The 25,230-nt window shown below is 58.9% G+C and overlaps 1 protein-coding gene across 3 annotated transcripts; it reads left to right on the plus strand.

Annotated features, from left to right (window-relative positions):
• Positions 1-3,347: 3,347 nt before the first annotated feature.
• Positions 3,348-23,201, plus strand: STARD8 (StAR related lipid transfer domain containing 8). 3 transcript variants are annotated; one of them, XM_027690693.1, is made up of 14 exons: positions 3,348-3,522; positions 11,881-11,952; positions 13,306-13,387; positions 15,130-15,193; positions 15,490-16,865; positions 17,502-17,675; positions 18,186-18,345; positions 18,617-18,815; positions 18,925-19,135; positions 19,359-19,473; positions 19,778-19,993; positions 20,308-20,525; positions 20,684-20,860; positions 21,397-23,201. In XM_027690693.1, exons 1-14 carry the CDS (start codon positions 3,489-3,491, stop codon positions 21,512-21,514), a joined length of 3,216 nt encoding a protein of 1,071 aa, XP_027546494.1. In that variant the 5' UTR covers positions 3,348-3,488; the 3' UTR covers positions 21,515-23,201. The 3 variants fall into 3 exon arrangements, with proteins under 3 accessions (XP_027546494.1, XP_027546493.1, XP_027546495.1); XM_027690692.1 differs by lacking the exon at positions 3,348-3,522 and adding an exon at positions 10,195-10,251; XM_027690694.1 differs by lacking the exons at positions 3,348-3,522; positions 11,881-11,952; positions 13,306-13,387 and adding an exon at positions 14,810-15,021.
• Positions 23,202-25,230: the final 2,029 nt, after the last annotated feature.

Genomic DNA, 25,230 nt, shown 5'->3' on the forward strand with positions numbered 1-25,230 from the left:
GAGCAGCCGGCGGGAAGAGCAGCGAGTCCTTGTGCGCGGCCGTCACGGGCCAGCGTCACCCGTCACGGGCTGGGCAGGGCAGGGTTGGTTCCCGGCCCTGTGCCCGTGGCTGTGGCTCACTCAGGTGGGCACTGGGTGAGCAGAGTGTCCGGGCACTGGGACTGGGGGGCTTGGGGCACAAGTGTGGGCTGCCTCGGATGGGGCAGGTCAGCGAGCGGCCCTGGGGGCTGGGGGGCAGGAGCTGCTCATCCCCGAAGGTGCTGAGGTTGCTGAGCTGTGCTGGGCCTGGGGTCCCTTCCAAAAACACGCTTGTGAGTCGAACATTAGTGGCTCATAAAAATAGACATGGCAGAGTTCTAGAAGGGTGTGAGCTGATTGATTGACCACAAACACGTCAGTCTGCAGCGCTGAGGGAGAGCTTTGCTGAGGCAAAGGCTTCCTCAGAAACACCAGTGGGGCAACCACTGCACACTGGTGTGACTGGGAAGGAACTCTTACTTGGAAAGAGAGTGTTGTTCTGAAGGACACAACACTGGCTGCTTGGGACACTTACACATGTAAAACACTGCTGTGCCAAGTGTTAGACTGAGACAGCCCTGGGTGTCTCTGGGGTGGGCAGCCCCTCTGAGGTGCAGGACCTGCCAAGGTCCCTCACTCTGTGGCACATGGACAGACAGGCTTCAAGCCCTGTGGAGGCTCCTCCTGGCTGGTTTTCCATTAGCCAAAGAGCTCTGGGACATCACTCCTTCCTCCTGAAGCTGTGGGAAGAGAGGGGCTTCCCTGTGTGCACGGAGGGTTGGTTGGAGAGGTTCCTCCCTGTGTGATCCCAGTGGGTATTCCAGAATGACTGTCGTTAGGGCAAGGTGTTCCTTGTACCACCCCTGGAAAGCACTGGATGTGGGCTGGAGCCTTTGCCAGCCCTGCCATCAGGAGGGGATCTGTCTCCCCCGAGCAGCTGCTCCGTCCTTACCATGGCTGTGAGCTCCAGCAAAGCTGTTGTGCTGTCAGGGCTGGGCAAGAAAACCCCAAGCGGGTCTTGCTGTGACAAATCTTTTCCTTACAGAGGGGGTTTCACATGGAAGGGAAGCTGGAACAAACATGCCCATTCCTGCCAAAGGCACTGCTCTGCCAGTAAGAGGCTTCTGTTTTCTATTGCAAGCAGTTGGTGTGTGGAATTGGGTCTTCCTGCTGCCGCCTGACCCCTGGGCTTCTCCTTGGCCTGACCCCAGGAGCTGTTCCTCTGCTCCTGACCCTGCTGTTGGCAGCCACTGCTCCGGCTCCGATGCCTTCGGCGTCACAACTTCCCATGAGCCGGAATAGCTGTGTGAGGGGGTGGGAGCTCCTGTGCCTGTAAATCCCTCAGAAGGCTGGGAAGTGCTTGGTTAATTAACAAAACTGAGGAAAAATCATTTGAACCATCTCTTTTCCTCACTGTTTACAGCAAATGTCTGGGATTCATGACCTTCAGCCACAGATCAGCCCAGTTCCCTTTGTGCATCCTCAGGTCCTCCCTGGCCCATTTCACCGTGTCCTGTGAGGCTTTGCTTGCCTCAGCTCCTCAGAAATGCTGTGTTTGATGTGAAGGCCTCTGTTTTGACCTGTGTCCTGGCGCAGGGTGGGCTTGGCTGTGGGAAGGGGCACAGGGACAGCTGGCAGAGCTGGCTGTGTTGAATTCACTGGTGGGAGACAGACAGATGGGACCATATAAACTGCCTCTGCCATCCCCATGGTTGGTCTTCCACTGGGATTCAGCATCTTGACTGTCAGGCCAGTGTATGAGTCTCTAACATTGCTTGAGGCCAGCTTTTGTATCCTGTTTTGTAATATTCCCTGACATTCCCCACATTCCTGGCAAGGAGACTTCTGTATTTTTTTGAAATGTTCCTTTGTCTCTTTGCAAAACTATGACATCCTTAAAGACTTCTCCAAAAGGCCGTTGTCCTGCTGTCCCAGCATCTCCTGTTGGCTTATAAAGAACGGGGAGCCTTGAACTTCGAATCCAGCCTCAACAGTGTCTCCTTCCAGTGGGGAGAAAGGGAAAAAAGAGCGAGGCAGGTTGTGGGCTCCTGTTTGGCTCAGTGACCTTCCTAACCTGAGGTCTGTGCTGTTTCTTCCACCCTTGTCCTCAGGTTTCACTGCCCTCCAAGTTTTGTGATGACACTGGGGCTGTTTGAGCTTCCATTGCTTGTTGGGACAGCGTGGTCTGGAGGGGCCTGGGTCTGGAGAAGGCAGAAGGCATCACAGTGGCCCTCTGGTCCATGTCCTGCCTCTTGCTGCTCTCTTCTGTCTGACCTGCCAGGTGTAAGGAAGCTGGGGGGGCGGGCGGGATGTTTTCCAATGCCGTATCCCTGGATAGGGATGAGAGACCTATCATGTTCCTCACTGGGAATCAGAAGCAAGGCGAGATGATGCTCAGCTGAGGGGATCTCACAGCTCATTCCGGGAATGATTTATGCCACAGCACCAGCTTGGGAAGTGCAGTGGCAGGAAATGTGCTTTTCATTGTGGAGACTAATCCCGTGTCGACCACAGCTTCTCCCTTGAACTGTGCTGACCCTTCTGCTTTGGGATGCCCGAGAGGTAAGCACTGCTGCACGGGGAAGGAGCATTCTCAGGGCAGGTGGAGCAAACTGGGCTGAGGATAAACTGAGATGTTGTAGGGAATTGGGCAATTAGGTCTGGATATCTTGGATTGCAGGCACCCCTGTTGTTGTCCCTGAACCATCTTTTTGAGCTTTTAGTCCTCTTTGGTACCTTGAGGGACTGGGAAATTTATGATGGATCAGCCTTGGGATTTCCCTTTCCCTAGCCTTCTCATCCCTGGCACAGAGAAAGCTATGTTCCTGGGCAGCACTGGCAGCCGAGAGGAGCCTCAGCTGGAGATCACAGTCAGTGGCTTGAGTAGTCCATGTCTGATGGGGTGGAAAAGGGGGCTTTGGGCTGCCCATCCCTCTCCTCCCTCCTGGAGTATCTCCGGGCAGTGCCACGCTCCCGTCCAGTCCCGCTCCCAGCGCCTGGGGCTGGCACGATGCCGCCCTGCGGGAAGCTTCACTCCCAGTCCCTCATTTTTTCCAGCTGGAATTGAAAGCTGCAGCTCGCCGGGCTGGACCGGCACCCCGTGCGGGGCAGGACCCCCCGGGTGTCCGCGCTGCGGGAGCGCGGGGCTGTCCCGGAGCTGGGAGCGGCTCAGCGCTCCCCGGCGCTCCGGATGGAGGATGGAGCCCTCCCCGCCGCTCCCACCCCCGCCTCGGCGGCTCAGCCCCGCGGCCGGGATGTCCTGTTTGCTCGTGACGAGGAGCGCGGCGGCTGCGGGGCAGCGGGGGCGCATCGCGGGGCTCGGCACCGCGGGGAAAGGTCGCAGCTCTGCCGGGGGTGCCTGGGGGAAGGTCTCGAACCACCGGCGGACAGCGCTGGGTGGCCAAGGAGGGGATGAAGGAGGCCGGGGGTCATGCTGATACTTTTTTTCTGCATTTGATCCACGGTTTCAAATGAACAAAGCCGGGATTAACAGCTCCTGCCATGGTGAGTCTGCTCGTGTCCAGGCTCTGTGTTTGGATTGGGAGGCTCCAGCCAGCAAACGCTCTCAGGGGAGGTGGGAAAGGCTGTAAAATGACCTTTTCTCTTGTCAGAGATTTCTTGGAAGCAGCATTTCCTCTGCAGCAGGGTGGTTCACTCTGGCTTTTGCACAGCGGGGGCGAGGGAAGGGTTCAGAGGTGCCGGTTGTGTTGTTTTTAAATTGAGGGGGTTTTTTTATCTTTTCTTGACAAACGGCTTTTCCTTTACCTTTTTTTCCCCTTGAAGTGCTCTGTAGCTACTGCCCTGAGTGTGCCTGAGAGGGGCTGCAGGGGGGTGTGCAGGGAGCCCTGTGTGTGGCTGTGTGGGAGAGGGATGAGGGGGCAATGGAAGTGACAGAGCTGGGCTGGCCTCAGTCACACCGTTGAGGCTTTTCCTCCCCCTTCTGCTCCCCAGGGAAGGTACAGCCTTGGTAATGTTTGGGTTTATTTCTGACAGAGGCAGCTGAGCTGGTGAGAGCACAGTGAGTGCCATGTGCCAGCTCCTCTTGATCTCTGTTTTTTTTCCTGAGCCCGAGCCAAAATGCCTTTCTGTGAGCCTGACCCCCTCCTCCTGCCAGGCAGTGAGGGTGGTGGGATGGCAGCTGGCATGACCGGGAGCATGATGGTGCTGGTACCAGCTGTGCTGTGGGATTTGGCATCACCTGCTGACACCAGTTCGCTGACTTAAAAGCAGTATTAAAAAGAGGAGAGGAGGGAATAAGAGGGGAACAGCTTTGGAGCTGTGGTGTGGGGAGGAAAATGCCCCCTGGAGTCGGGCGAGTGATGCCTGAGTGGTGCCAGTGGACACTGGGGGGGGGTCCTGATGGGAGAGCCCCATGGGCAGGTGACAGCTCTGCCTTGGCACACACAGACCTGTGTCCACCTGAGAAATGTTCCGTGGCTGCTTTGTGGAACTCAGGGTTTGGTTTTTTTGTTGTTTTATGCCTGCTGTGTGGCTCTGTCTGGAGGAGTGCCCGGAGGTGTCCCTGCACGGGCTCTGTCTCTGCACCTTCTCTGTGCCAGCAGTGGGCTGAGGGGGGCCCTTGTGCTTGGCTGTGCACCCACAACTCCCTGGGGTTAAAACCCTGAATTTTGCCAGTGAGGAGCACTGGCTCCCCCTGGATGGCAGGGACCAGTTGATAAACCAATGCCAAGGCTGGTGGCCAGTGGCCACAGGCAAGATGGAGGTGGCTTTGGAGTCACACTGCAGTGGGGAATGGGGGAGGCAGGGGAAGGAGGCAGGTTATTGCATAGAGCTGGGAAACACTTGATTTGGGGTTGTTTTTGTATTGCAGCCTTTAAAATGGGAAGAAGAGAGCCCCAAAGTAACCCTTCATGCCTCTGCTGGGAATTCAGTGCCCATTTCTTCCTGTGGAGGCAGATTTCTGCTCCAGGGCTGTGGCAGTGCCCACTGGCCAGGTGTGACAGCTGTGGTTTGGGGTCCCTGTCCCTGGGAGCTTGCAGGGCTCCCACAAAAGCCACCAGAGCCTGAAAATTCCTCAGCTGGGTTTGTGATTCTGTACAGCATGGAAAAAGCTGCAGCAAGACCACGAGGGAATGCTGCTCCGTGGGTTCCTCTGGTAACACACACGTGTTTGTGCTAAATAAATGCATAACAGTAGGAGGGAATTCCCTCATGTATTAAGTGAGTAACTGTGTTTTGGTGCCTGGATTTAGCAGTAGGAGCTGAGGGTTGCTCCTCGGGGTGGGATGCAGGAGAGCAGCTGCAGCAGGAGATGCAAATGCACATCTGCTGTGGGTGCTGCGACTGGAACTGAGAGCTCCCTGCAAAGCCAGAGCTACTGCTGGTTCTGTTTTTTTTAGCAGAACTGTTGGTGTTTTCCTTTGCCTTGGTCTTCCTTGGGCTTTGGTGGTGGCTGGTGTTGGGTCTTGTGCCGCCTGTGGTGTGAGGGCTATGCTGAAGCAGCACTGGGACACAGCACTCTGGGTGTTGATCTCAGCCGTGCCGGAGGCAGGATAGGCTGCAGGGGGTTGTGCTGTCTGTGCTGGGTCTAACACTCCTTCAAGCAGTGAAAACTGGACTTTTGTTGTTGTCCATGTTAAGAAATGTGGGGTGCAATCCCTCCTCACGGGGAGGGGCAGTTAGGCCAGTACCTGCAGTGGGGGATCCGTGCCAGAGCTCTGGCACCACTGGCTGCCCCTGGAGGGACGGCGCCCACTAGTCCAAACAAAGTGTGTGTGAGATCCATGGGATGGTCAACAGGAAAACAGCAGGGCAATTTTAGAAAGGGTGGGATACAGGATGGGCAAGATGGATTATTTTTTTCAGCATCTGAGTAGCTGTTTTCATCTTGCTCCTTGTGGACGTTCCATCCCTGGAAGTGTCCAAGGCCAGTTTGGACAGGGCTTGAAGCAACCTGGTCTAGTGGAAGGTGCCCCTGCCCATGGCAGGGGTCCAGATGATTTCTAGGTCCCTTCCAAACCAAACTATTTGGGGATTCTCTTCTGGATTTCTCTTTCTGGGCTCAGCAAACAGCAGCCAGGAAGGGAATAATGAACCAGTGCCAAAGGCAAGGCAGGAATTCACCCCAAGGATAGATCTGAGAGAGGTGGCCAGAGGCTGTGCCGGCACTGATGGAGACCTTCTTGGGGTGGTGCGCGGGGTGGGCTGGAGCCAGGGATCCTCTGCCATGAGATTGCTTTGCTGTTGTCTTTTCAGAGATGGAAGGCCAGGTTCCTCCTGGGTTTCCCTTGGACATGGGAGGCTGTTGCTGCTGCGCTCCCCGGCACAGGGGGATGGTCCTGCCCTCTCAGTTATTCCTCTGGGGTCAGAGCAGCTGCAGAAACGCAGGTGGAGAAGGCAAGGACAGATCAGGGTCCTCACCTTCCTGGCCCTTTGTTTCTGTTCCTCTCTCTTTCCATCCCTTGTTTCCCCCAGACATCTGCTCTGCAGCCGCAGCACTGGGGTGGGCCGTGTAACCCCTGAGCTGCCGCAGCATTCCTGGGCTCTCCGGAGCCGAGGGCCGGGTGGAGGTGTCCTGTGGGAGCAGGAATCTGGAATATCCTGTGGGACACTCCCATAGCCATCATGGCAGTGCCAGGTCCATCTCTGCCTCACCACTGCATCCTGCTACCACATCCACCGAATGGTGTGTCCCACATCCCTCCGGATCCTTCCCTCCTGGAAGGATCCTTCCCTGTGTCCCTGAGTGTGGCATCTGCTGTTCAACCCTGCCCTGCGGGGTCTGCCAAGGTGTGTTGATGTGAAGAAGGGACATGGGCTAGTGGAGGCATTGGCAGTGCTGAACTTGATGATCTTTGGGGGCTTTCCCAGCCTAAACCATTCCATCATCCTAAGCCTCAGGTGTTTGGGACTGATGTAGCTGCTTCAGTGCTTTCTTCTCACCTTTAATAGAAACAGCAAACCTGAAATTAATTTGCTCCAAGTGATGTTTGGGGAAGCAGTGGTGTTCCCTGTGCATGTGGAATGCAGCTCCTGTCCCAGGTGCCAACCTGTGAGGGCAGGAGCTGCTTTTTGGCTGGGCAGGGTGCTCCAGCAGCACCGGGGTTTCCTTGGAGCTGCATTCCTGCAGGCAGCACCAGGCTCTGGGGCTTTGGGTGCAAAGGGCTGGTTTGAGCTTTCAGAGCACAATAAAGCAGACCCGAGGCTGCTGTTGGGCTCGTTTGAGGAGAGGAAACCAGAGCTGCCTCATCCCTGCAGCCGATAAGGGCAGTTACAGGCAGCCCTGGAGCTGAGCCAATGGGAGAGCGGGGCAGAGATAAGGTGGGGGGAGCGCTCTGGGGGCTGCAGTGGTGCTGCTGGGGGCCTACACACCCATCCTGCATGGATTCTGATCCAGGTCTGATCCAGAAACACAGTGAGTCTCCCTGCCCTGTGGCAGCCAGAGGGATTCCTGCCCAGGTTGTGCCAGCTGGTGCTTGGGTACCGTCCCCCACGCAGACACCATCAGCAATTTCTTTGATGCCTCTGGAAATGTTTTTCCCCCTGGATGTCCCTAGTGTTCATCTGCCCCACACAGCAGCTGTCTGGGACTGAAGCTGGGTGGCAGAGGGCTCTGGTGCCCCCGCAGTGCCGTCCACCTTGCCGGGTGCCAGCCCCAGGGAGTGTTGCCCTTGGACCAGACATTTCAGGGCTAGAGGTGATGCTTCTGGTTGGTGACATAGATTCCTGATTGGTGACATAGAAAGGAGCAGTTCCCAAAACTTATGGGACCTATTTGCTGTGTGAAGGTTAATTATGGAAACACGCCGTGTCTGGGAGAACATCCAACAGCATTCCTCATTCCTGCCCGTGTGCCCTGTCCGTGTCTGTGCTGGTGGCTCTGAAGTCTCTGCCCTTTGCTGGATGGTGCTGGGAGCTGGAAGCAGATAACTGGTGTTCATTGGTGCCACGTGCCAACCTGCTTCAGCTCCTCACATTTTCAAGCAGTGAAGGCACATCCCCCTGGTTTGGGAGAGGCCTTGGGAGTTTCTGTCATTCCTGTAAAAGGCAGGCGAGAACTTCTGCTTCCAGCCGGGAAGGGAAGTCCCTGTTGTACGCAGAGATTTATTTTCAGGTGGGATGGAAAGAAATCTCACCAAAAAGAAAGAAAAACCAGCAATTTTCCCCCGCTGGTGCTGGAGTTGGAGCTTCCCCCACAGTGCTGGGCAGCTGTTTCCAGCTTTCCATGAGGTAACGTGCGGGCGATTTTGGGGCAGGGTTTTCTCCTCACACACTAATTGGCTGTGTGGGATGTTTTGTGGGGATTTGGAGCCTTGCTGTGGGAAGCTGGGAGCCTGGGCTTGGATTTCTCCCTTCTTAGTTTTGATTGTTAAAGGGAAAGTGCAGAGCCAGGGTTCTGGGAAGTGGCTTTCCTGCCTGTAACTCGACTGGCTCAGGTGTTCCAGGTTGCTGCTTTTAGAGTTTTATGGTCCTGGGCTTTTCCCTGTCCACGCCTGTTCCAGGTCAGGGCGGGGTGGATGGAACTCCAAAAGCACTCAGGGCAGAGATGTCAGACTCCAGGCACCCCACAGCCAGAACCATTCCTGTTGGAGCCATCAGTGAGTTATATCCAGGGAAATGCCGTGGTGGAGTGACTGCAGGAAGGGGATTGGGGAATTTTGTCCTTTTTCTCCACTTCCATGTTGGTTTTTATCCCTTTCTTCTGGCACAATGGGAGCCTCTTCTCTTCCTTCATTTTTGCTTTCTGCTCCTCGCCCTGGTGTGCTGCGGGGTGCTGGGGGGTGCTGTGGAGTGCTGGGGGGTCTGGGTTCCCCGCCTTGGGGGGACCAGGTGAGTGACCCCAGGCTGGGGGAGCTGGACCCACTCGGGGCATTTCTGATGGACCACAGTGGCCACTGGGCCACAGCCTGTGCCCCTTGCTGGGTGCAGGGGAGGGGAGAGCAGCTGTGGGTGCCTTTTGCTTGGGAAATGCCATCCAGCCTCAGCAGGTGTCAGAGAAGGGCAGAGTCTTTGCCTGGGGGGGTTCTCTGGTGGCTCTGGTGGGGGTTGTGCACCATTGGGAGCCTTTTCCAGTGAGGGCATTGGTGCTGGTTCACCCCATGGGGTTGTCCAGGTGTTTCCCAAGGGCTCATCTCCCATTGAGAGCTTCCTTGGGAGCCTGAGGCATATTGGGATCACTGGTCTATCTTCCCTGCCTGCAGTCAGGAAGCTGGTGGGATTTATCCCCTTGTTTCTCATGGATGTGTGGGCTCTGCTGGGTGTGTTTCCCTGCCTGTCTGCCAGTGCCTGTGCCTGCTCCTCCCGCGATGCAACTTGAATGGGATCATTTCCGGCCCATTTAAACTGCAGATCTCAAAGATACTGAGCTGCTACAAGCTCCTGGAAATTGTTTGCTGACCAGAGGAGGCGAGGCGAGGAGACCCTCTTTGTGCCCTGCTGAGGGTGGGTGTAGTGTTTGATGAGCCTGTATTAGACATCAGAGAATCCCCGTGTCCCCATTGGAAACCCGTTTCTGTCGCTGCTGCCGGGGCTCAGGCTGAGGCAGTGGTGGGTCCCCAGGCACCATTCCCTGGGGTCAGGCTGGATTCCCAAGGGAGGCTGCAGCCGGGGATGAGTTCTGGGCTCGGGTCCCATCCCCCCGCCCTGGCAGTGAGGCTGCCAGGAGGTGGCAGGGAGGGCTGGGAACACGGCTGGAATGGGTAACCCCGTGCCCGGTGTCCGGCTGTGCCCCCGCGGCAGGAGCGTTTGCCTGCCCGACCTTTCCTGCGCCTCCCTGGGAAAGCACGTCCGTGGGAAGGGCGGGAGAAGGAGGAAGCTGGCTGCTGGCTCCCTCCGGGACGGGACACTTGGAAACCTTTTCTGTGCCAGCGCTTCGACGTGGGGAGGGCTCAGCCTGGGCTGAGCAGAGCACCCTGCCCGTGGGGGGCTGCTCGCTGTTCGAGGGGCTCTGGGGGGATGCAGGACCTGCCGCAGCAGGCAGAGCCCGGGACCCGGCTCCCAAAGAGGGAGAGGAGAGGGGAGGTGCGGGGCCCTGGCCCCCCGCCAGCCCCGCGCGGGGGAGGCAGCAGAGGGGAAGGAAATGTCGTGCTCTGACTCCGCGTTTCCAGCGGGGCGATGGGCGGCCGAGCCAGTCCCACGTGGAACATCCTGTCCCGGCTGCTCCGGCTGCTCCCGCCCCGCCGCCGTGGCCACGCGGGGTGTCCCCGGGCTCGGCACGGCCCCGTCGGTGCCCAGCCATGCTCTTCTACCAGCTCAGCCCCACCGTGGGCTCGGGTAAGCTCGGCTGGGCTCTGCTCCTGCTGCCCTTCCCTCCGCCGGCCTCTCCATGGGAGATGCCAGACCCATCCCTGGGGCGGGATCCGTGGGGCAGCAGCTGGTGGGAGGTTGGTGTTTCTGCTCGTGGCTGGGGGCACCCAGAGCTGCAGCCACTGCCTGGGGTGGCCCCATGGAACTTCCACTGGGAGCAAAGGGGGAGCAGAGATAAGAAGGAACAAAGGCTGGCAGGTCCACTGGCGGGGCTGTGGGAAATGCCTGTCCCTGAGTCCTGCCCGCCCCACGGGTATGGGAGGGATCTGCTTCCAGAGCTGGCACGGCCAAAGAGATTCACAGGGACCACCAGCCTTGGTGCCCTCCTGCTGGACAGCAACAGCCACGGGGTGCCCACCCCAGGGAGGGTCAGGGTCTTTGGGAGGGACACAGTGCTCCACATGGAGCAGCTGCCCCGGGACAGCGCCAGGGCTGAGTTCTCCACTGGGATTGCTGGGGCTGAGCCCTGTCGGGGCAGGAGGGGTCAGCCCTGGGTTTTGGCTGGGTTTGCACCACGGCCAGGGACAGCTGTGCGGTTTGGACCCAGATGCAGATGCTCGTTCCAAAACTTCTTCCCAAAACTTCCCAAGTATTTGGGTCCAGGGTTTTGGCTTGGTCCTGTCCTGAATTGAGCTGCTTGTTTAGAGCTTCTTTTTTCCCCTACTCTAGGTTTGGACTGGGGAATGCAAAATGGAGCCAGAGCTCTGAGTTGAGGCAGTGGGTGGATAGGGATGGAATCGGGGTATTCCAGTGCTGGGTGGGTCTGGCCTCAGCCCACTCTGTGCCTGGTGGTGCCTCTGGGAGAGATGGGACAAACCCTGAAGATGCCAAGGCATTTTCTACTCTTGAGGTCAAACATTGTCACCCTCAGCAGTAAAAATGCGGTGCCAACACCTAGCAATGACTTGCTGTGGCTGCAGGAGTTTTGAGCTGTTTTCCCACAAGTTCTCTAAATTTGAGGAATTTCCCAGGAAATGGTGCTGCTTGCTGGATGAGTTCATCCAGGCGATGGCTGATGCCTGTGTGAGGGGTGGGAACTGGCTGGGTGAGGGGGGTAGAACCCCATCAGGGGTTTGGTGCCCACTGGGACAAACACCAGCTCGAAAGAAGAGGCAGGGAGGGCCAGGCGGTGGGAAGGAGGTGGGGAGGAAGGCCTCCTTTGGCAGGATTTTCTGGAGGATGTTTGCAGAAGTGACCAGCCCTGAGCTTTGATGAGCTCTGAACTCATTATTACAAATAAAGATCTTCCTCTCCTGCCTGGCCAAGAACTGTATTTGGTTGGTGGGTTAAGAAACAAAACATTTCACTGGAAGGTTAAAATTGTGTCTCGTGGCCTTGTCATTCCTGTCACTTCCTGATCTTTGCCTGGTGCTGTTGGAGAGGTGCAGCTGAGCTGTGTCTGCCCGAGCCCCCTCTCTGTGCCCGGCATTGCTGCCCACGGGACCCCTGGCTCCCAGTTCCACAGCTGGGCATCTCCTCTGCTCCGTGCACGTGGAACAGGGGCTTGATGCCGGGCATCTGGGGGAGTGGGCTGTGACCCAGGCAGCGTTGCTGCTGCCACCGGGATGCTCAAGCTGGTTCTTTGCTTTCTTCCAGAAGCTGAAGCCAAGAAAGCCTGTGACTGGCTGCGGGCAGCAGGATTCCCCCAGTATGCCCAGCTGTACGAAGGTGAGAGCTGCCTCCTCCCACTGATCCCTGCTCTGTACCTGGGCTCAGAGCCCATATCTCATCCAGATTCCGAGGAGAGCTGCGGGGAGAGCGCCTACAGCTCCAGGAAGAGGAGGGGATGGAGAGGATTGTTCACTGATTATATGATCGTGTGTAAAACTTGGCTGTGCCCTTGGCTGTGGCCTGGAGAACCAGCCACAATTAACTTTCCTGCATTCCTGAACTTTTCCCCTTCAGGCAGGGCTAGAAGGAGTCCCAGGGCGGCTGCTCCAGCCAAGGGCAACCAGGCTTTGGAGAGCCATCAACTCGGGAGAGGTTCAGTGAGTGTTTGCCGTGGGTGGGAGTGCAGGGGCAGCCAGTGTAGGTAACATGGAGAGCAAACACGTTCTCCCTCCTTCCCTCCCTTCCTGCTGACCATCCTGTGGCCCCTGCCCTGCTCCGGCTTGCCCTCTCTGAGTGCTCGGTGAGCCCAGCCCGGTGCAGATCTGCTCCCCAGGGCTCCTCAGGTGTGGGGCAGGGGCAGACCCCCAGCGTTCCCGCTCCCGGTGCTGTGCCAGGTGCCCAGGGCGGGTCACGGGGTGGCTGTGCCAGTGGGCCTCACCTTGGGCTCAGCTGTGTTTACTTGGAAGCCACAGCAGGACCCTGGTCCTGGCCGGGGGTCGATGTGGAGCGGCGGCTGCAGCCGGCCCTGCTGGCCGGACAATAGCGGGAAGCGGGATCCGGCGGGGTCCGGGGGCCGTGGCCATTGTTCGGCCGGGCACTTCCACCGGCCCCGCAGCAGCAGCCCCCGGGGATGGCTTTATGGGCTGCCTGTTTGCTGCTGCTGTCTATTTTGGGGGGCAGGCCCCACGTGCAAGGACGGGCTGGGTTCCTGCCGGGAGACCCCCAGCACCAGGTCCTGGCCCCAGGCCGTGCTCACAGCTGGGCACTGTGGAGCGGTGCTGCCCCTGGAGTCCGGGAATGAACCCACCCCTTTCCAGCCTCTCTCCACAGAACTTCCCACATCCTCCAAGTGTTTCCCTCTGTTTCCCTTCCCTTGGTGATTGCACTCCATGGCTTAATGAACAGCTGGATTGAGACTCTTGGGGTTGAGGGTCCAGATCCCACATTTATGATCCCAGCAGAGCAGGGAACTGGATGGATGCTGTCAGGCACCTCGTCACCCTCACCTAACACACCTGAGAGCTGTGCCCAGGGACCCTGGGCATGCACCACCTCTGGGTGGTCTCCAGCCACTCAGGTCTCTCCTTCTCTTGCTCCTGGCAGCCTTTCCCTCCTCCCATACCTCCTGCTGCCTGATGGAGCAGCTGGCTCGGGAGCGGCCGCTGACGTCCCTCTCGCTTTCCTCCCCAGACTCCTTATTCCCTCTTGACATTGGCGCTGTGAAGAAGGACCACAGCTTCCTGGACCAGGATTCCCTCAAATCCCTGTGCAGGTAATACTCCCTCAAATCCCTGCACAGTGCAGGGCATGGAACCAGCATGGGGATGTGCTCCAAGCAAGGGCTGGGGCAGCTGTCCTGGGCTGATGGGGTGATGGGTGCTGCGGGTGCCCACCTTGTACCTCAGCCGGGCTCAGAGCCTGCTCTGCTGCTGTTGCTCCCTCCGCAGTGAGGACTCTGGATGTGTCAGTTGGGTTGGGCAGCACTGCTGGTGTTGGGTGGTTCCAGGGAAACAATAGCTTTTTTATGAACATCCAGAGCTGCTAGAGAACAGAAACATTTCCCAGGAATAATTCTTCTCTTTGTGGGGCTGTTGGGCTGTGCTTTAATTTCCAGCTTGGGTAACTAGACTGTAGAGCTCAGCTAGAATTGGGTTGGTCAGAGCTGAGCTGTCAAACTGAGCAGAGGTGTGTTGTCCCTGTTGTCCTGCTCCCCTACCCCCTCCCACCACCCCAGGTGCATCCTTTGGCAGTGATACCCAGGGCAGGGAGCTGTGTCTGCCCAGGGCACCTTTACCAGAGACTCACAGAATCATTTAGCTTGTAAAAGACCTCTAAGATCATTAAATCCAACCATTGCCCAGCACTGCCAGGGCGATATTGTGAGGATGCTGTGTAACATCTCAGAGAGCTAAAGCCAGAACTAAAGCCTGGTGTGGAAGCCAGGTCTGTGCATCAGAGAGGGGAGTCTTGCCTCGTGATGAGGAACTGCAGGGGCTCGTGGTGGGGCGGGAGGCAGGAGCTGGTGGCTCACAGGGGGGTTTGCCGAGCGCGGGTGGGTCTGTGCCAGTGGGACCCTCCCTCCCCGGCACACCACACTGTCAGCTGCTCTGAGCTGGGGCTTCTGCCTTTCCAAGTGTTCTCTGGCTCCATGTGACCATACTGTGTGTGATGCTGGTTGTCCTGGTGCCAGGCAGCACAGCCCAGCCGTGTGTTTTCCACCAGGACACAGTGCTGCTGGATCAGCAGGGCTGGGAAGAGCTGAGGGAGCTGCCGCCGGGTGTGCTGTGCAGGGAGCAGTGTGTGCTGTGCAGGGAGCGGTGTGTGCTGTGCAGGGAGCAGTGTGTGCTGGGGGGACTCTGCCAGCACAGAAGCTGACACCCAAAGGGAGGGACTGACTGGATAGTCCCTCTGTCCGGACGGGCCGCGTGTCACCGGTTCTGTGGGTGACTCAGCCTCGCCTTGGCTCTCGGGACACATCATCACAGCCGTGCCCCCGTGCTGACTCTGCGCCCTCCCTCTCACCCAGAACAGACAAGGGGCGGGAACAGGGTCTGTTACTTGTTTTCCCGACAGGACAGAGAGGCGGCTGTGCTGGGCAGGAGGGGATCCCCACACCGCTTCCTGGTGCAGAGTGGTGGGAGGTGATGGGAGGTCTCTGCCTGTCCCGCCCTGTCTGAGCTTTTGGGCCTTTTTTGGGTCCTTTAGTCATTCCCTGTCCCAGCCACAGCAGCTTTTGAGCTGGTTTTGCTCTAATAACTTGGAGCAGGTCATCCGTGCTCACTCATAGGACCAGTGGGCCCAGCTGCTGGCATGTGTGTGGCCTGGCTTAGGCTACCATCTGCTGGCATCGTCCCCCCAGTAGCTGGGTGTCCCCCTGGCCCTTGGAGCCACAGCTGCAGTTGACAGGTGACAGGCACAGGCAGGAAAATGAAAAGAAGCCAAAGCCAGCCCTGTGACAGCAGCAGGGCCAGAACTGGGGCTGGGACCAGGGTAAAGCCTCTCTGTTTCTCGCAGGAGGCTGATGACCCTGAACACTTGTGCCTCCATGAAGTTGGATGTTCACTTTCAGCGTAAACAGGTAGGTCCTGGGCACTCAGGGCAAGTGAGGGGACTGGGGGGTGGGGGGGATCACGTGCTCAGCGGTGGGACAGTGTCCTGGGGTGCTCCATGATGATCCTGGGTACAGAGTGGTTCCTGGAGCCCTCTGCTGCCAAATGGGACTGGAGCTGGTTTAAGGGGGTGAGCACACTTCTCTCCTCCCCACTGGGGACTGTGCCCGTGGCTGTGCCCCTCTCTGGGGTGCTTGTCCCCTGGGCACGCTGACCCTCCATGGCTCCAACCAACTGATCATCCCCTGTTCTCAACCACTCACAGAATGAAGACTCTGAGGAGGAAGACCTGTGTGCCATCAGCAACCGGTGGGCTTTCCAGAGGGACAGCAAGAGGTGGTCCCGGGTAGGGTCGGCCGATGTCCTCTCCCAGGGCTCGGAGGCCTTGAGCTGCACCATGAGGCCGGTGTCCAGCCACGAGAGCGTCCTCACGGACCTCAGCACCAACCCGGAGGCCGCGTCCCTGCACAGCACGGGCAGCGTGGGCAGCGTGGGTGGCACGCGTGGCACGCTGGGCACTGCAGCTGCGCCGTCCGAACCCCCGTCACCGCTCCATCCCGCCGCCAGTGCCACCAGCTGCAGCCGGAGCGAGCATTCCTCACTGGAGCAGCCCCCGAGCCGCAGAGAGGGCTCCAAGGAGAAGCCAAAGAAACGACGGTCTCGCAGCTTCCTGAAGCGGATCGAGTCCCTGCGGAGGAAGGACAAGGAGAAAGCCAGCCCAGACGGGAGGGTGGCCCTGCACAGCAGCAAAACTCTCCCACCGGGATGGGGGCCCCTGAAGAGTAATGGGGACCTCGCAGCCACCAGGACCAACTCCTCTAAGAGAGAGATACCCGCCTCTTTCCATGGCAAAAAACACTTCTTCTCACTATCGTACAGGACTAACCGCCCGCTCGGCGCCGGGGGCACCACGGAGGGCTCTGACCCCAACTGCAGCGGAGTTTCCCTGGAGGACTTTGACACAGCTGCCACGGCCAGCAGCGCCTGGGCTGCCGCCTCTGCGTGCCAGCGCCGGCGGGCTCGCCGTGGGGACTGCCTGGTCTACATCCCCTGTGACCACAAGCCTGGCACCTTCCCCAAATCCCTCTCCATCGAGAGCTTGTGTCCCCTGGGCGGCAGTTCCCTGGCCCGCTGGGACCCGGGGAGCGTGGCCGGGGGGCTGGGGGCGGGTGGCAGGGGCGGCAGCAGCAGCAGCACGGAGGGCTCGTCCTCCCCCCGCGGCTTTGCCCGCCGGCGCCGCGGCTCCTGTAGCTCCCTGGGCAGCCGGGTCAGCGTCTACGACAACGTGCCGGACTTCGGCAGCAGCGAGGATTTCTGCAAGGACGGGGAGGTCACCTATGAGAACCTCGACGACATTCTGCAGCACATGTGGGGGCTGCAGCAGAAGGTGGAGCTCTGGTGTAAAGCCATCGCCCCCGGCCTGGGTGGGGAGGAAGGAGGTGAGGAAGAGGAGGATGAGGAGGAGTTGGATTCGGGAGGGGAACCCTCCAACCTGCACTTCGAAGAGCGATCCATGTCGGACGTAGGCACCTCTGCCAGTGACTTTGACAGCACGGGGAACTCCCTCAACGAGGCTGAAGAGATTGAGATGCGGGAGCGCCGGGATTCGGGGGTGGGAGCGTCGCTCACAAGGCCCTGCAGGTATCACAGAATCCTGGGATGGTTTGGGTGGGAAGGGACAGAGACCATCTCTTTCCACCCCCCTGCTACGGGCAGCGACACCTTCCTCTAGACAGGGTTGCTCCAAGCCCCGTCCCGCCTGGCCTTGAACACTTCCAGGGATGGGGCAGCGGGGAGGGGTGCACAGCCCACGGCTCGGAGGAGCAGCACCCCGATCCCGTCCTTGGGGGGCTGGCGGATCGCCCCTCGCCGGGAGGCAGGAGCTGGCGGAGGGAGGGAAGTGCAGCTGGAGCAGCCCAGCCCGGGCAGGGGAGCGCGGCGCGGGTGCGCTCTGGCGGCCGCAGGACACCACTGCCACCGCTGCCAGCCCTCCGTCCGCACGGGCCCGTCATTGAAAGGTTTCTCGTTAACTGAAACCAAGCGAAAGCGCAGGAGGCACATGCCTCCCCTGTGCCAGTGCCCCCGCGTGCTTTCCCTTGGAGAACTCCAGCCATTGCTGAGTTCTGTGGCTTTTCTCGCCCTTGCTTAGCGGTGCTGGAGAGCGATGTGCTTGCACCCACCGCTGTGCCCGCACCTTCCCCACAGCCAGGGGTGCCCTGGGCAGGGACAGGCTCTTCCCTGGGCTCGTCAGCTCTCACACCCGCTTTTTCCATCCAGAAAACTGCGCTGGCACAGCTTCCAGAACTCGCACCGGCCCAGCATGAACTCGGCCTCGCTGGAGATCAACCGCCAGTCCTCGGCCCAGCTCAACCTGCTCCAGAAGTGCTCCCTGCTCCGGCTCACTGCCATCATGGAGAAGTACTCGGTGCCCCACAAGCAAGCCTGGACGTGGTGAGCTGGCAGGGAGGTGATCAGGATGGTGCCCACAAGCTGCAGCTTGTGCTGTGCCGGGCATTGCCTCCAGCCCAGGGCAGCTTCAGGGGGTGGAGACGGTGGAGAGGGAGGGGGAAGAGCCAAAACAAGGGATGGCTTTGCTCTGTCAAGTGTGAGCTGGGGCTGACCCCCAGGCACCTGGCATTGTCTGCATCCAGGGGGCTCCTGGCATCATCTGCAGCCATGGGGGCTGCAGATGCTCGTGGGGCATTAAAAATGCTGCAGCAGCATGAGACAGTGGGACAGTATCATAGGCAAGCATTTTGGCTTAATAAAAGATGCTGGAATTCCTGCTGGAATTCCAAACACGGCAAAAGTGTGTATGTGTGGGTGGGTGGGTGGGTGGGTGTGTGTGTGTTTGTGTGTGTGTGTGTGTGTGTGTGTGAGTTCCCAGGGTCCCGCTCCCCCTGTGAGGGGTTGTTGAGGGCACTGATTGTTGCGCTGATTTCTCTCTGTTCTACTCTACAGGACTGTCCCCAAGTTCATGAAGAGGAGTAAAGTCCCCGACTACAGGGACAAGATGGTTTTTGGGGTGCCACCCATTGTGAACGTGCAGCGCACGGGGCAGCCCCTGCCCCAGAGCATCCAGCAGGCCATGCGCTACCTGCGCAGCCAGTGCCTGGACCAGGTGATGCTGCGACCGCTGGGCAGGGTGCTGGGATTTGGGGACAAAAAATATAGCTTTGGGGGTGCCTTCATTCACCTCCCGTGGTGTGTGGTGAAGTGGGACTGTGGGATTGTTTGTGGGAACCTCACGCCCACTGGTGTCCCCTCGGCCATCCCTCACTCAGCGTCTCCTCTGGGTCAGGGGGAGGAGCTTTTTGGGGGATGGTGTCTTTGCCTGTCCCATGGGTGCCCAGCCAGGCCGGTGCCCACTCACCCCCACTCTGCCCCCTCAGGTTGGCATTTTCCGTAAGTCGGGGGTGAAGTCCCGGATCCAGGCGCTCCGGCACATGAACGAGAGCAGCCCTGACAACGTCAGCTACGCGGGGCAGTCTGCGTATGACGTGGCCGACCTGCTGAAGCAGTACTTCCGCGACCTGCCCGAACCCATCTTCACCAGCAAGCTGACGGACACCTTCCTGCAGATCTACCAGTGTAAGGGCCGGGGAGGGGGGTCCCTCTGCTCCCGTGGGTGGAGGCGGTGGGGGCGGGTGGGGGCTGCGGGCATGGCCCCCCTGACACTGACACTGCCCCGTGCCCGCAGTCGTGTCCAAGGAGCAGCGGCTGCAGGCGGTGCAGGCTGCCATCATCCTCATGCCCGACGAGAACCGCGAGGTGCTGCAGACCCTGCTCTACTTCCTGAGCGACATCGCCTTGGCCGAGGAGAACCAGATGACTGCTGGGAATCTGGCCGTGTGCCTGGCCCCCTCCATCTTCCACCTCAACGTGTCCAAGAAGGAAAGCACCTCGCCCAGGTAAGGGCACCTCGCCCAGGTAAGGGCACCTCCCCATCACCCTTCCCTGCCCGTTGCAGGAGGAGGCCAGCGGGATGGGGTGATGGTGGGACACAGATGCTCTTGGCACAGCCCATCGCTCTGCCCTGCAGACTGGGGGTCCCCAGTGTGACATGAATCAGAGCCATGGGGGGCTAGGGGCGTGCAGTGCCCACTGGTCCCAGCACCCATTGCCCCCCCACAGGGCCATACACAAGAGGGGCACCATGGGGAAGCCGGACCAGAAGGACCTTAACGAGAACATGGCTGCGACGCAGGGGCTCTCCCACATGATCACCGACTGCAAGAAGCTCTTCCAGGTGGGTGGCAGTGGTGTCCAGCCCAGCACTGCCCGTGGGAGGTGTGACCTCACTGGTGGGTGCCAGTCCTGGGGCGAGATGAGGGCACCCACCCCTAAGTGGGGCAGCTGCCACTGGCCAGTCACCCCAGGGGCAGAGCCCAGTTTCATCTCCTGGTGGTGCCGGCTGTATGTCCAGGGGGGCTCTGTCCATCCTCCCTGTTCCTTGGTTGGAATGAGTTGTGGTTCTTTAGCTGCCCAGGACACTGACAAAGTCCCTGCAGGATTCATTTGACTCGCTGAAGATATGTGTTCTTGGTTTGCAGGTCTCCCACGACATCCTGCTGCAGCTGAGCAGCTCCTATATGGCTGCAGATGCTTATCCACACCCCCTGACTGACTTGGTATGTCAGGGGGAGAGCAAGGATCTGCACTCCTACTTTGAGCAGAGCGTCCAGAACCTGCTCAAAGAGTCATCAGAAAAATTCAAGGGGTGGCTGAGCAGCCCGGGGCCCCTGAACACAGAGCTGTCCTGCAAAAAGGTAAATGCCATGGTGTGGAGGGACTTGGGGACATGGGGAAAATGTATATGGGGTGACCATGGGGATCTCCAGGCACCTACGGACCTGCTGGCACCCCTTTGGTGCTTGTTCTCTTGTGCAAGGTGGGATCGGCAACCCTTTCCCTGGACAGAGAGGGGACTGAGGGATGGAGGCTGCTCTGGGCCCAGCAGTCCTGGCAGAGAGCCCACCACATTAGCAGGGAAGCTGGCTGCTGCCATCCAGTGCTCCTCCAGCAGCCAAAGCAGATCCCATGCCATCCCATCCCCAGTCAGCCCCTCACGTTGTCCCCTCAGGTCGGGGACGGGAACCCTCTACGCCTGTGGAAGGTCTCCACGGAGGTCGAGGCCCCTCCGGCCACGGTGCTGCACCGGGTGCTGCGGGAGCGTCACCTGTGGGACGAGGACCTGCTGCAGAGCAAGGTGGTGGAGGCCCTGGACCAGGACATGGAGGTGTATCACTACGTGACGGACAGCATGGCCCCCCACCCGCGCAGGGACTGCATGGTGCTCCGGTGAGGGCGGGCAGGGACCCCGGCAGGGTTTGCTCGTGGTCTGGGGGATCCCACCTGCTCCAACCCCATCTCCTACCCCCTGTGGGGGGTTCCCCCACCCCTCTGATCCCGCTGTGGGCCCCGCGGGTGGGCACAGAGTGACCCCTGCTCGTCCCCAGGCGCTGGCGCACGGACCTGCCGCGGGGAGCCTGCCTGCTCATGGCCCTCTCGGTGGAGCACGACAAGGTGCCGGTGGAGGGAGGCGTCAAGGCCGTCGTGATGAAGTCCCAGTACCTCATCGAGCCCAGCGCCATGGGCCGCTCCCGAGTGACCCACATCTGCAGGGCTGACCTCAGGTAATGGGGCCCTCGGTGCCACCGGCACGGGGACGGAACACCAGGTCCTGGTGGGGCACCAGAGCTGCCCACCCCTCCGTGGGCCTGGCCTGGCTCCTGCCCCACGGTCCTGCCTGCCCCGAGGGGAGGGCGCTGGGCTGGGGCCAGGGTTTGCCTGCCGGGTGGGGACTGGACAAGGAGTCACCAGTTCCTCCCATGGCTCCGAGGTGGCAGCTCCTGCAGAGCACCCGGGGTTCCCTGTGGGTCTGGAGCACGGCCTTGGCGCTGCTGAGCTGTGCTGGGGTTCGGGGGTGCGAGGGTGGGCTGGTGGAAGGGGCAGCCTGGTTGGCTCACAGATATTCCCCACATGCCTGAGGTGGGGATGGGGGAAGCAGGTCCCTGTCCTGGCACACAGTGCTCGTTCATCACCTCCTCGTCCCTCCCCGTGGGAGCTGTGCCCAGTGCCTGTCCCCAGCAAGGGGCACTGTGCTGCTCCGTGGCAGGTGCCAGCATCCCTCCTGCCCGCTCATCCCTCTCCTGCCTCTTCCCTTCTTCAGGGGCCGGTCTCCCGAGTGGTACAACAGAGTCTTTGGCCACCTCTGTGCCATGGAGCTGGCGAGGATCCGTGACTCTTTCCCAGCCCTGAGTCCCAGTGGCCCTGAGACGAAGATCTGAGGTGCCAGGAAGATGCTCTGTCCTGCCTAACATGGACTCGCCGTGGGTCTGGACTGGGGCTCTCAGCAGGGAGCACGGCGTGGGCAGTGCCCGTGGAGGGGGAGGCAGAGGCACATATTTATAAATGTCCTTCCACCCCGGGCTGGGCAGTCCCTGTCCCACCAGCCCTGAAGCGCTGCAGGGCAGAGGGTCACAGAGGAAAAGCCACGCAGCCCCTGTCCCACAGGAGGGGTGGGGGAAGAGGAAGAGGGGCTGTGGGGTGACCCCAGGAGGGCAGCCTGCGGCAGGAGCTGGGTCCCCCAACGCCAGCTGGGAGCAATGGTGGGGGCGAAGGAGTGTGGAGTGAGGGGGGAGGACACAGTAGGATGGAGCAGAGAGGACGGGGCCGTGTCCACAGGTCGCAGAGCTGTGTCGGGAAGTGCAGGGTGGGCAGTGAGGGGTGGAGTGTGTCTGTGGTGTCACCCGGCAGGGACAGCCAGCAGGTCACAGTTTGGTAGTGGAAGAGGCTGCTGTTCTGGGAGGAGGGGGGCTCCCCATGGATACATAGGTACAGCTCGAGTGCCAGCCCCTGTCGAGGGGCAGAGGGAACCTGTTGCAGCTTTGGTGCTGAATTCATGGACGAAGCAGCCCTGTACTCCTGGGCCTCGCTCTTCCTTGGCTAAAAGCCCTCTTGTGCACTTGGTTTCAGTGGGGCTGGATGAACAATGTTCCAAGCCAAGCCCATCCCTCTTAACCAGCCAACCTGCCCTTATTGGGGCAGGACATGTCTGGAGCCCCAGAGCAGCTGTCCCTGAGTGGGCTACAAGGGGAAGGGGCAATGCCTGGAAGGCAGGACAAAGGGAGGGAGGGAGGGACCCCCTGGAACAGCAGCTCCCCTTTCTTTGCTGCCATCAGGGCTCAGGGCCATGCCCTGAGAGGGGAGAAGGGCAGAGCAGCACTAGCTGCTCCATGGCAGTGCCCGGGGCTGGAGGCACCCTGAGGACAGTGCAGCAGAGTGTGGTTGCCCAGGCTGGGTCACCCCTGTGCCAGCTGCTGGGCCCAGCTCCATCCCCTCCTGGCTGCCAGGGGTGGTGGGAGATGGAATTGCCCAGGAATCACCTCTTCGGGCAGCCACAGGGGCACAGCCCATGCCCTCTCCCTTCCACAAAGATGTCCATTCCCCTTGCCATCCCTCCCTTCCCTCCATGCAGAAACTGTCCACCGAAGCTGTCAGCACATGGGAGACGACCTGATTTCTCCATTCAGGAAGGGACTCAAATTCCCAGACATTGTTCCAGCTGGAAGGCAACGCGACCCACGTGCTGGGGACCCCCAGTGTCAGTTTGGCCCTAACATGTCCTGTCTGTCTTTTGGTGAAAAAAGCACAAATCAGCCTCTAGTCTGTGTTTTTATATATATATGTGTTTTATATATACATATATATATAAATATAACTAACATTTGGGGGAGTGAATTTTCTCCTGATATTTTTTTAAAGTGTTTCTTTTTTTCTATCTATAAATACTTGTACAGGTGGAATATTAATATATAACTGGTGGCAGAGCTCAGCACCAGGTGATGCTCACTTAGAGCCAGATATTTTGTATTTAAGGGACTTTTGTTTTGTATCATATAAAACTTCAACAATTGTTTGACTTGGATGGGGGCTGCTCTTCCCATCCGTGCAATTAATAAAGTACTAACGAGATCTGCTGGCTGATGAAGAAACCTTCGTGCTCAGAGTTTCAACAGCACTGGAGCAGCCCAGGGCCGAGCAATGCATGTCCTTGGGGCTGCCCATGTGTGGGTGAAGGGACCCAAACCCAGCAGCTCCCACATCCAGCTGTGCTCCACGGCCTTTCCAAGGGTTGGGGTTCACCTGGCATTGCCATCTGCTGTAGGGAGAGCAGCCTGAGGAGGAAGATGAGCATCCAGCATCAATCAAGCATCAGTGATGATGATGAAGAACCCCTTTGTGCTGGTGCTGTCCATGGAGCAGACACCTCTCTCCGCTGTTCTGGAAGCAGTGATGGAGAACATGCTGGAGTAGATGGTGATGAAGGCTGTGAGATTCAAGCCTGGAGAGGAAGAAATGTCTCTCTGAGCATGATCTAAGTGTGGGATGAGCAGCAGTGGGACTCCTCAGGCTTTTAGCACCAGAGGGGGCAGAGACCGGTGGGCATCCCCAGCTCGTCTGGAATCCAGCCCGAGCCTGGCGATGCCCATGGCCAGGGCTCCAGCTCCTGGCTGGAGAGGGGACCCTCCCCAGTCCAGGATGGAGGGTAGAGCTGGCACCTCATCTTACAGGGTCCCAGCAGGATGGCAGCACCCTGTGGACCCACCCAGGCACCCCGCTGGCAGCGGGGTGAGGGCCCTCTAGGCACTGCCACAGGGAACCCTGTCCTGCCGCACATCCGTGCCCGGGTCCCAAGCGCCCAGCGTAGTTGAACAAAGGGGCTCTCCCCACTACACAGTGCTGCACTGGGTGCAGACACTAAAGAACACCCAAAAGCCTCTGCAAAGCCAGCTGGAGGCACGCCAGGGCTTTTGGGCTCACAGGCCCCAGCCACGCTCCCAAATCCACCTTTGCTCGGCGCCGGCAGCTGATCAGTCCAAGAGCGTTTTCCTCTAACCCCTGATTAGCACAAACATTTAAAAATCAATTCTTTAATGAAATCCTCCAAGTCCCATTAACACAGATCCTCATTTTTCCCCCTGCACATTATTTGAGATTAATCTTTTCAAGCCTTCTAAAAGCCAACCCCCACAACTTAGCAAACCTCTACATTGGGAAATGACTGCAGAGTGGTGATACTAGGCTCAGTTTGGCTTAATTGGAGATAAAAGGAGAGGAAATCATTCCTTATTAGCCAGTCAGGTAGGAGCTGTACTGTATTTAGAGTGCAAACAGCCCAGTTACAGGGAGGAAGACGCAGTTGTCTTTCATTACACATACTTGAAAATGTGTATCTGGGGAAAATTATTGATTTTTTTCTCATTCCAAAGAGAAGCTGTAGCCCTCACAGACAGATGTGTAGGCCATGCCCACCCCAGGAGTGGTGCCTGTCCAACCTGTCCATCTGCTCATCCTTGGGGTCCTCAGGTCATTATCTCAGCCCAGGCAGAAGGATCTCTAATGGAGTTGCTCAGCCACAGCTCTCAGCACCCAGGGGTCTTGGCTGGCAGAGTCTACCTGGTTTCATCACCTACCCAGTATCTACATGACCCCCACCACCTATCCAACATGCCCCTTCAGGAACAGACATCACTCTGTATCACACCTGCACCAGGATGGGGCCTCCACAGCTCCACAACTTCTCCCTCCACATGGGCACATGGGCACAATGCTTCCCTTGCCCTAAATCAGCCCCAGTCAGGAGAGACCCTCTTGTCTCTGGGGGGCTTTCAGTGGGCTGGAATAACTTTCTCAGGGAATAAGAGTGAACTGGTTTCCCTTCCTGCATCCACATTGTGGTTTTAACCCCAGCCAGCAGCTCAGCACCACAGAGCCACTCTCTCCCACAACAGCACCAAGGGGAGGAGAATGGCAAAGAAAAGACCTCTTACCTTGTGGGTTGAGATATAAAAGTTTAATAATTAAAAAAAAATACTAGTAATACTAATGAAAAGATGCCCAGTACAGTTGCTCACCCCCTGCTGTCACAGCACCTTTACACCACGTTCGTATTTCTTAATGTGAGCTTTGTTAATGGGCCAAAAATTTCCCACCCTTTGGC

Source organism: Neopelma chrysocephalum, unplaced genomic scaffold, assembly GCF_003984885.1.
Source record: "Neopelma chrysocephalum unplaced genomic scaffold, ASM398488v2 Primary Assembly neopelma1_81, whole genome shotgun sequence".
NCBI lineage: Eukaryota > Metazoa > Chordata > Aves > Passeriformes > Pipridae > Neopelma > Neopelma chrysocephalum.

What these genes read in the sequence shown, in the direction of transcription:
- STARD8 (XM_027690692.1), top strand. Translation starts at nt 10,215, where the DNA reads ATGCTCTTCTACCAGCTCAGCCCCACCGTGGGCTCGG. An exon ending in TCGCTCACAAGGCCCTGCAG is followed by an intron (nt 16,866 to 17,501) that starts GTATCACAGAAT and finishes TTTTCCATCCAG; the next exon opens with AAAACTGCGCTGGCACAGCT. An exon ending in CTTCCTGCAGATCTACCAGT is followed by an intron (nt 18,816 to 18,924) that starts GTAAGGGCCGGG and finishes CCGTGCCCGCAG; the next exon opens with TCGTGTCCAAGGAGCAGCGG.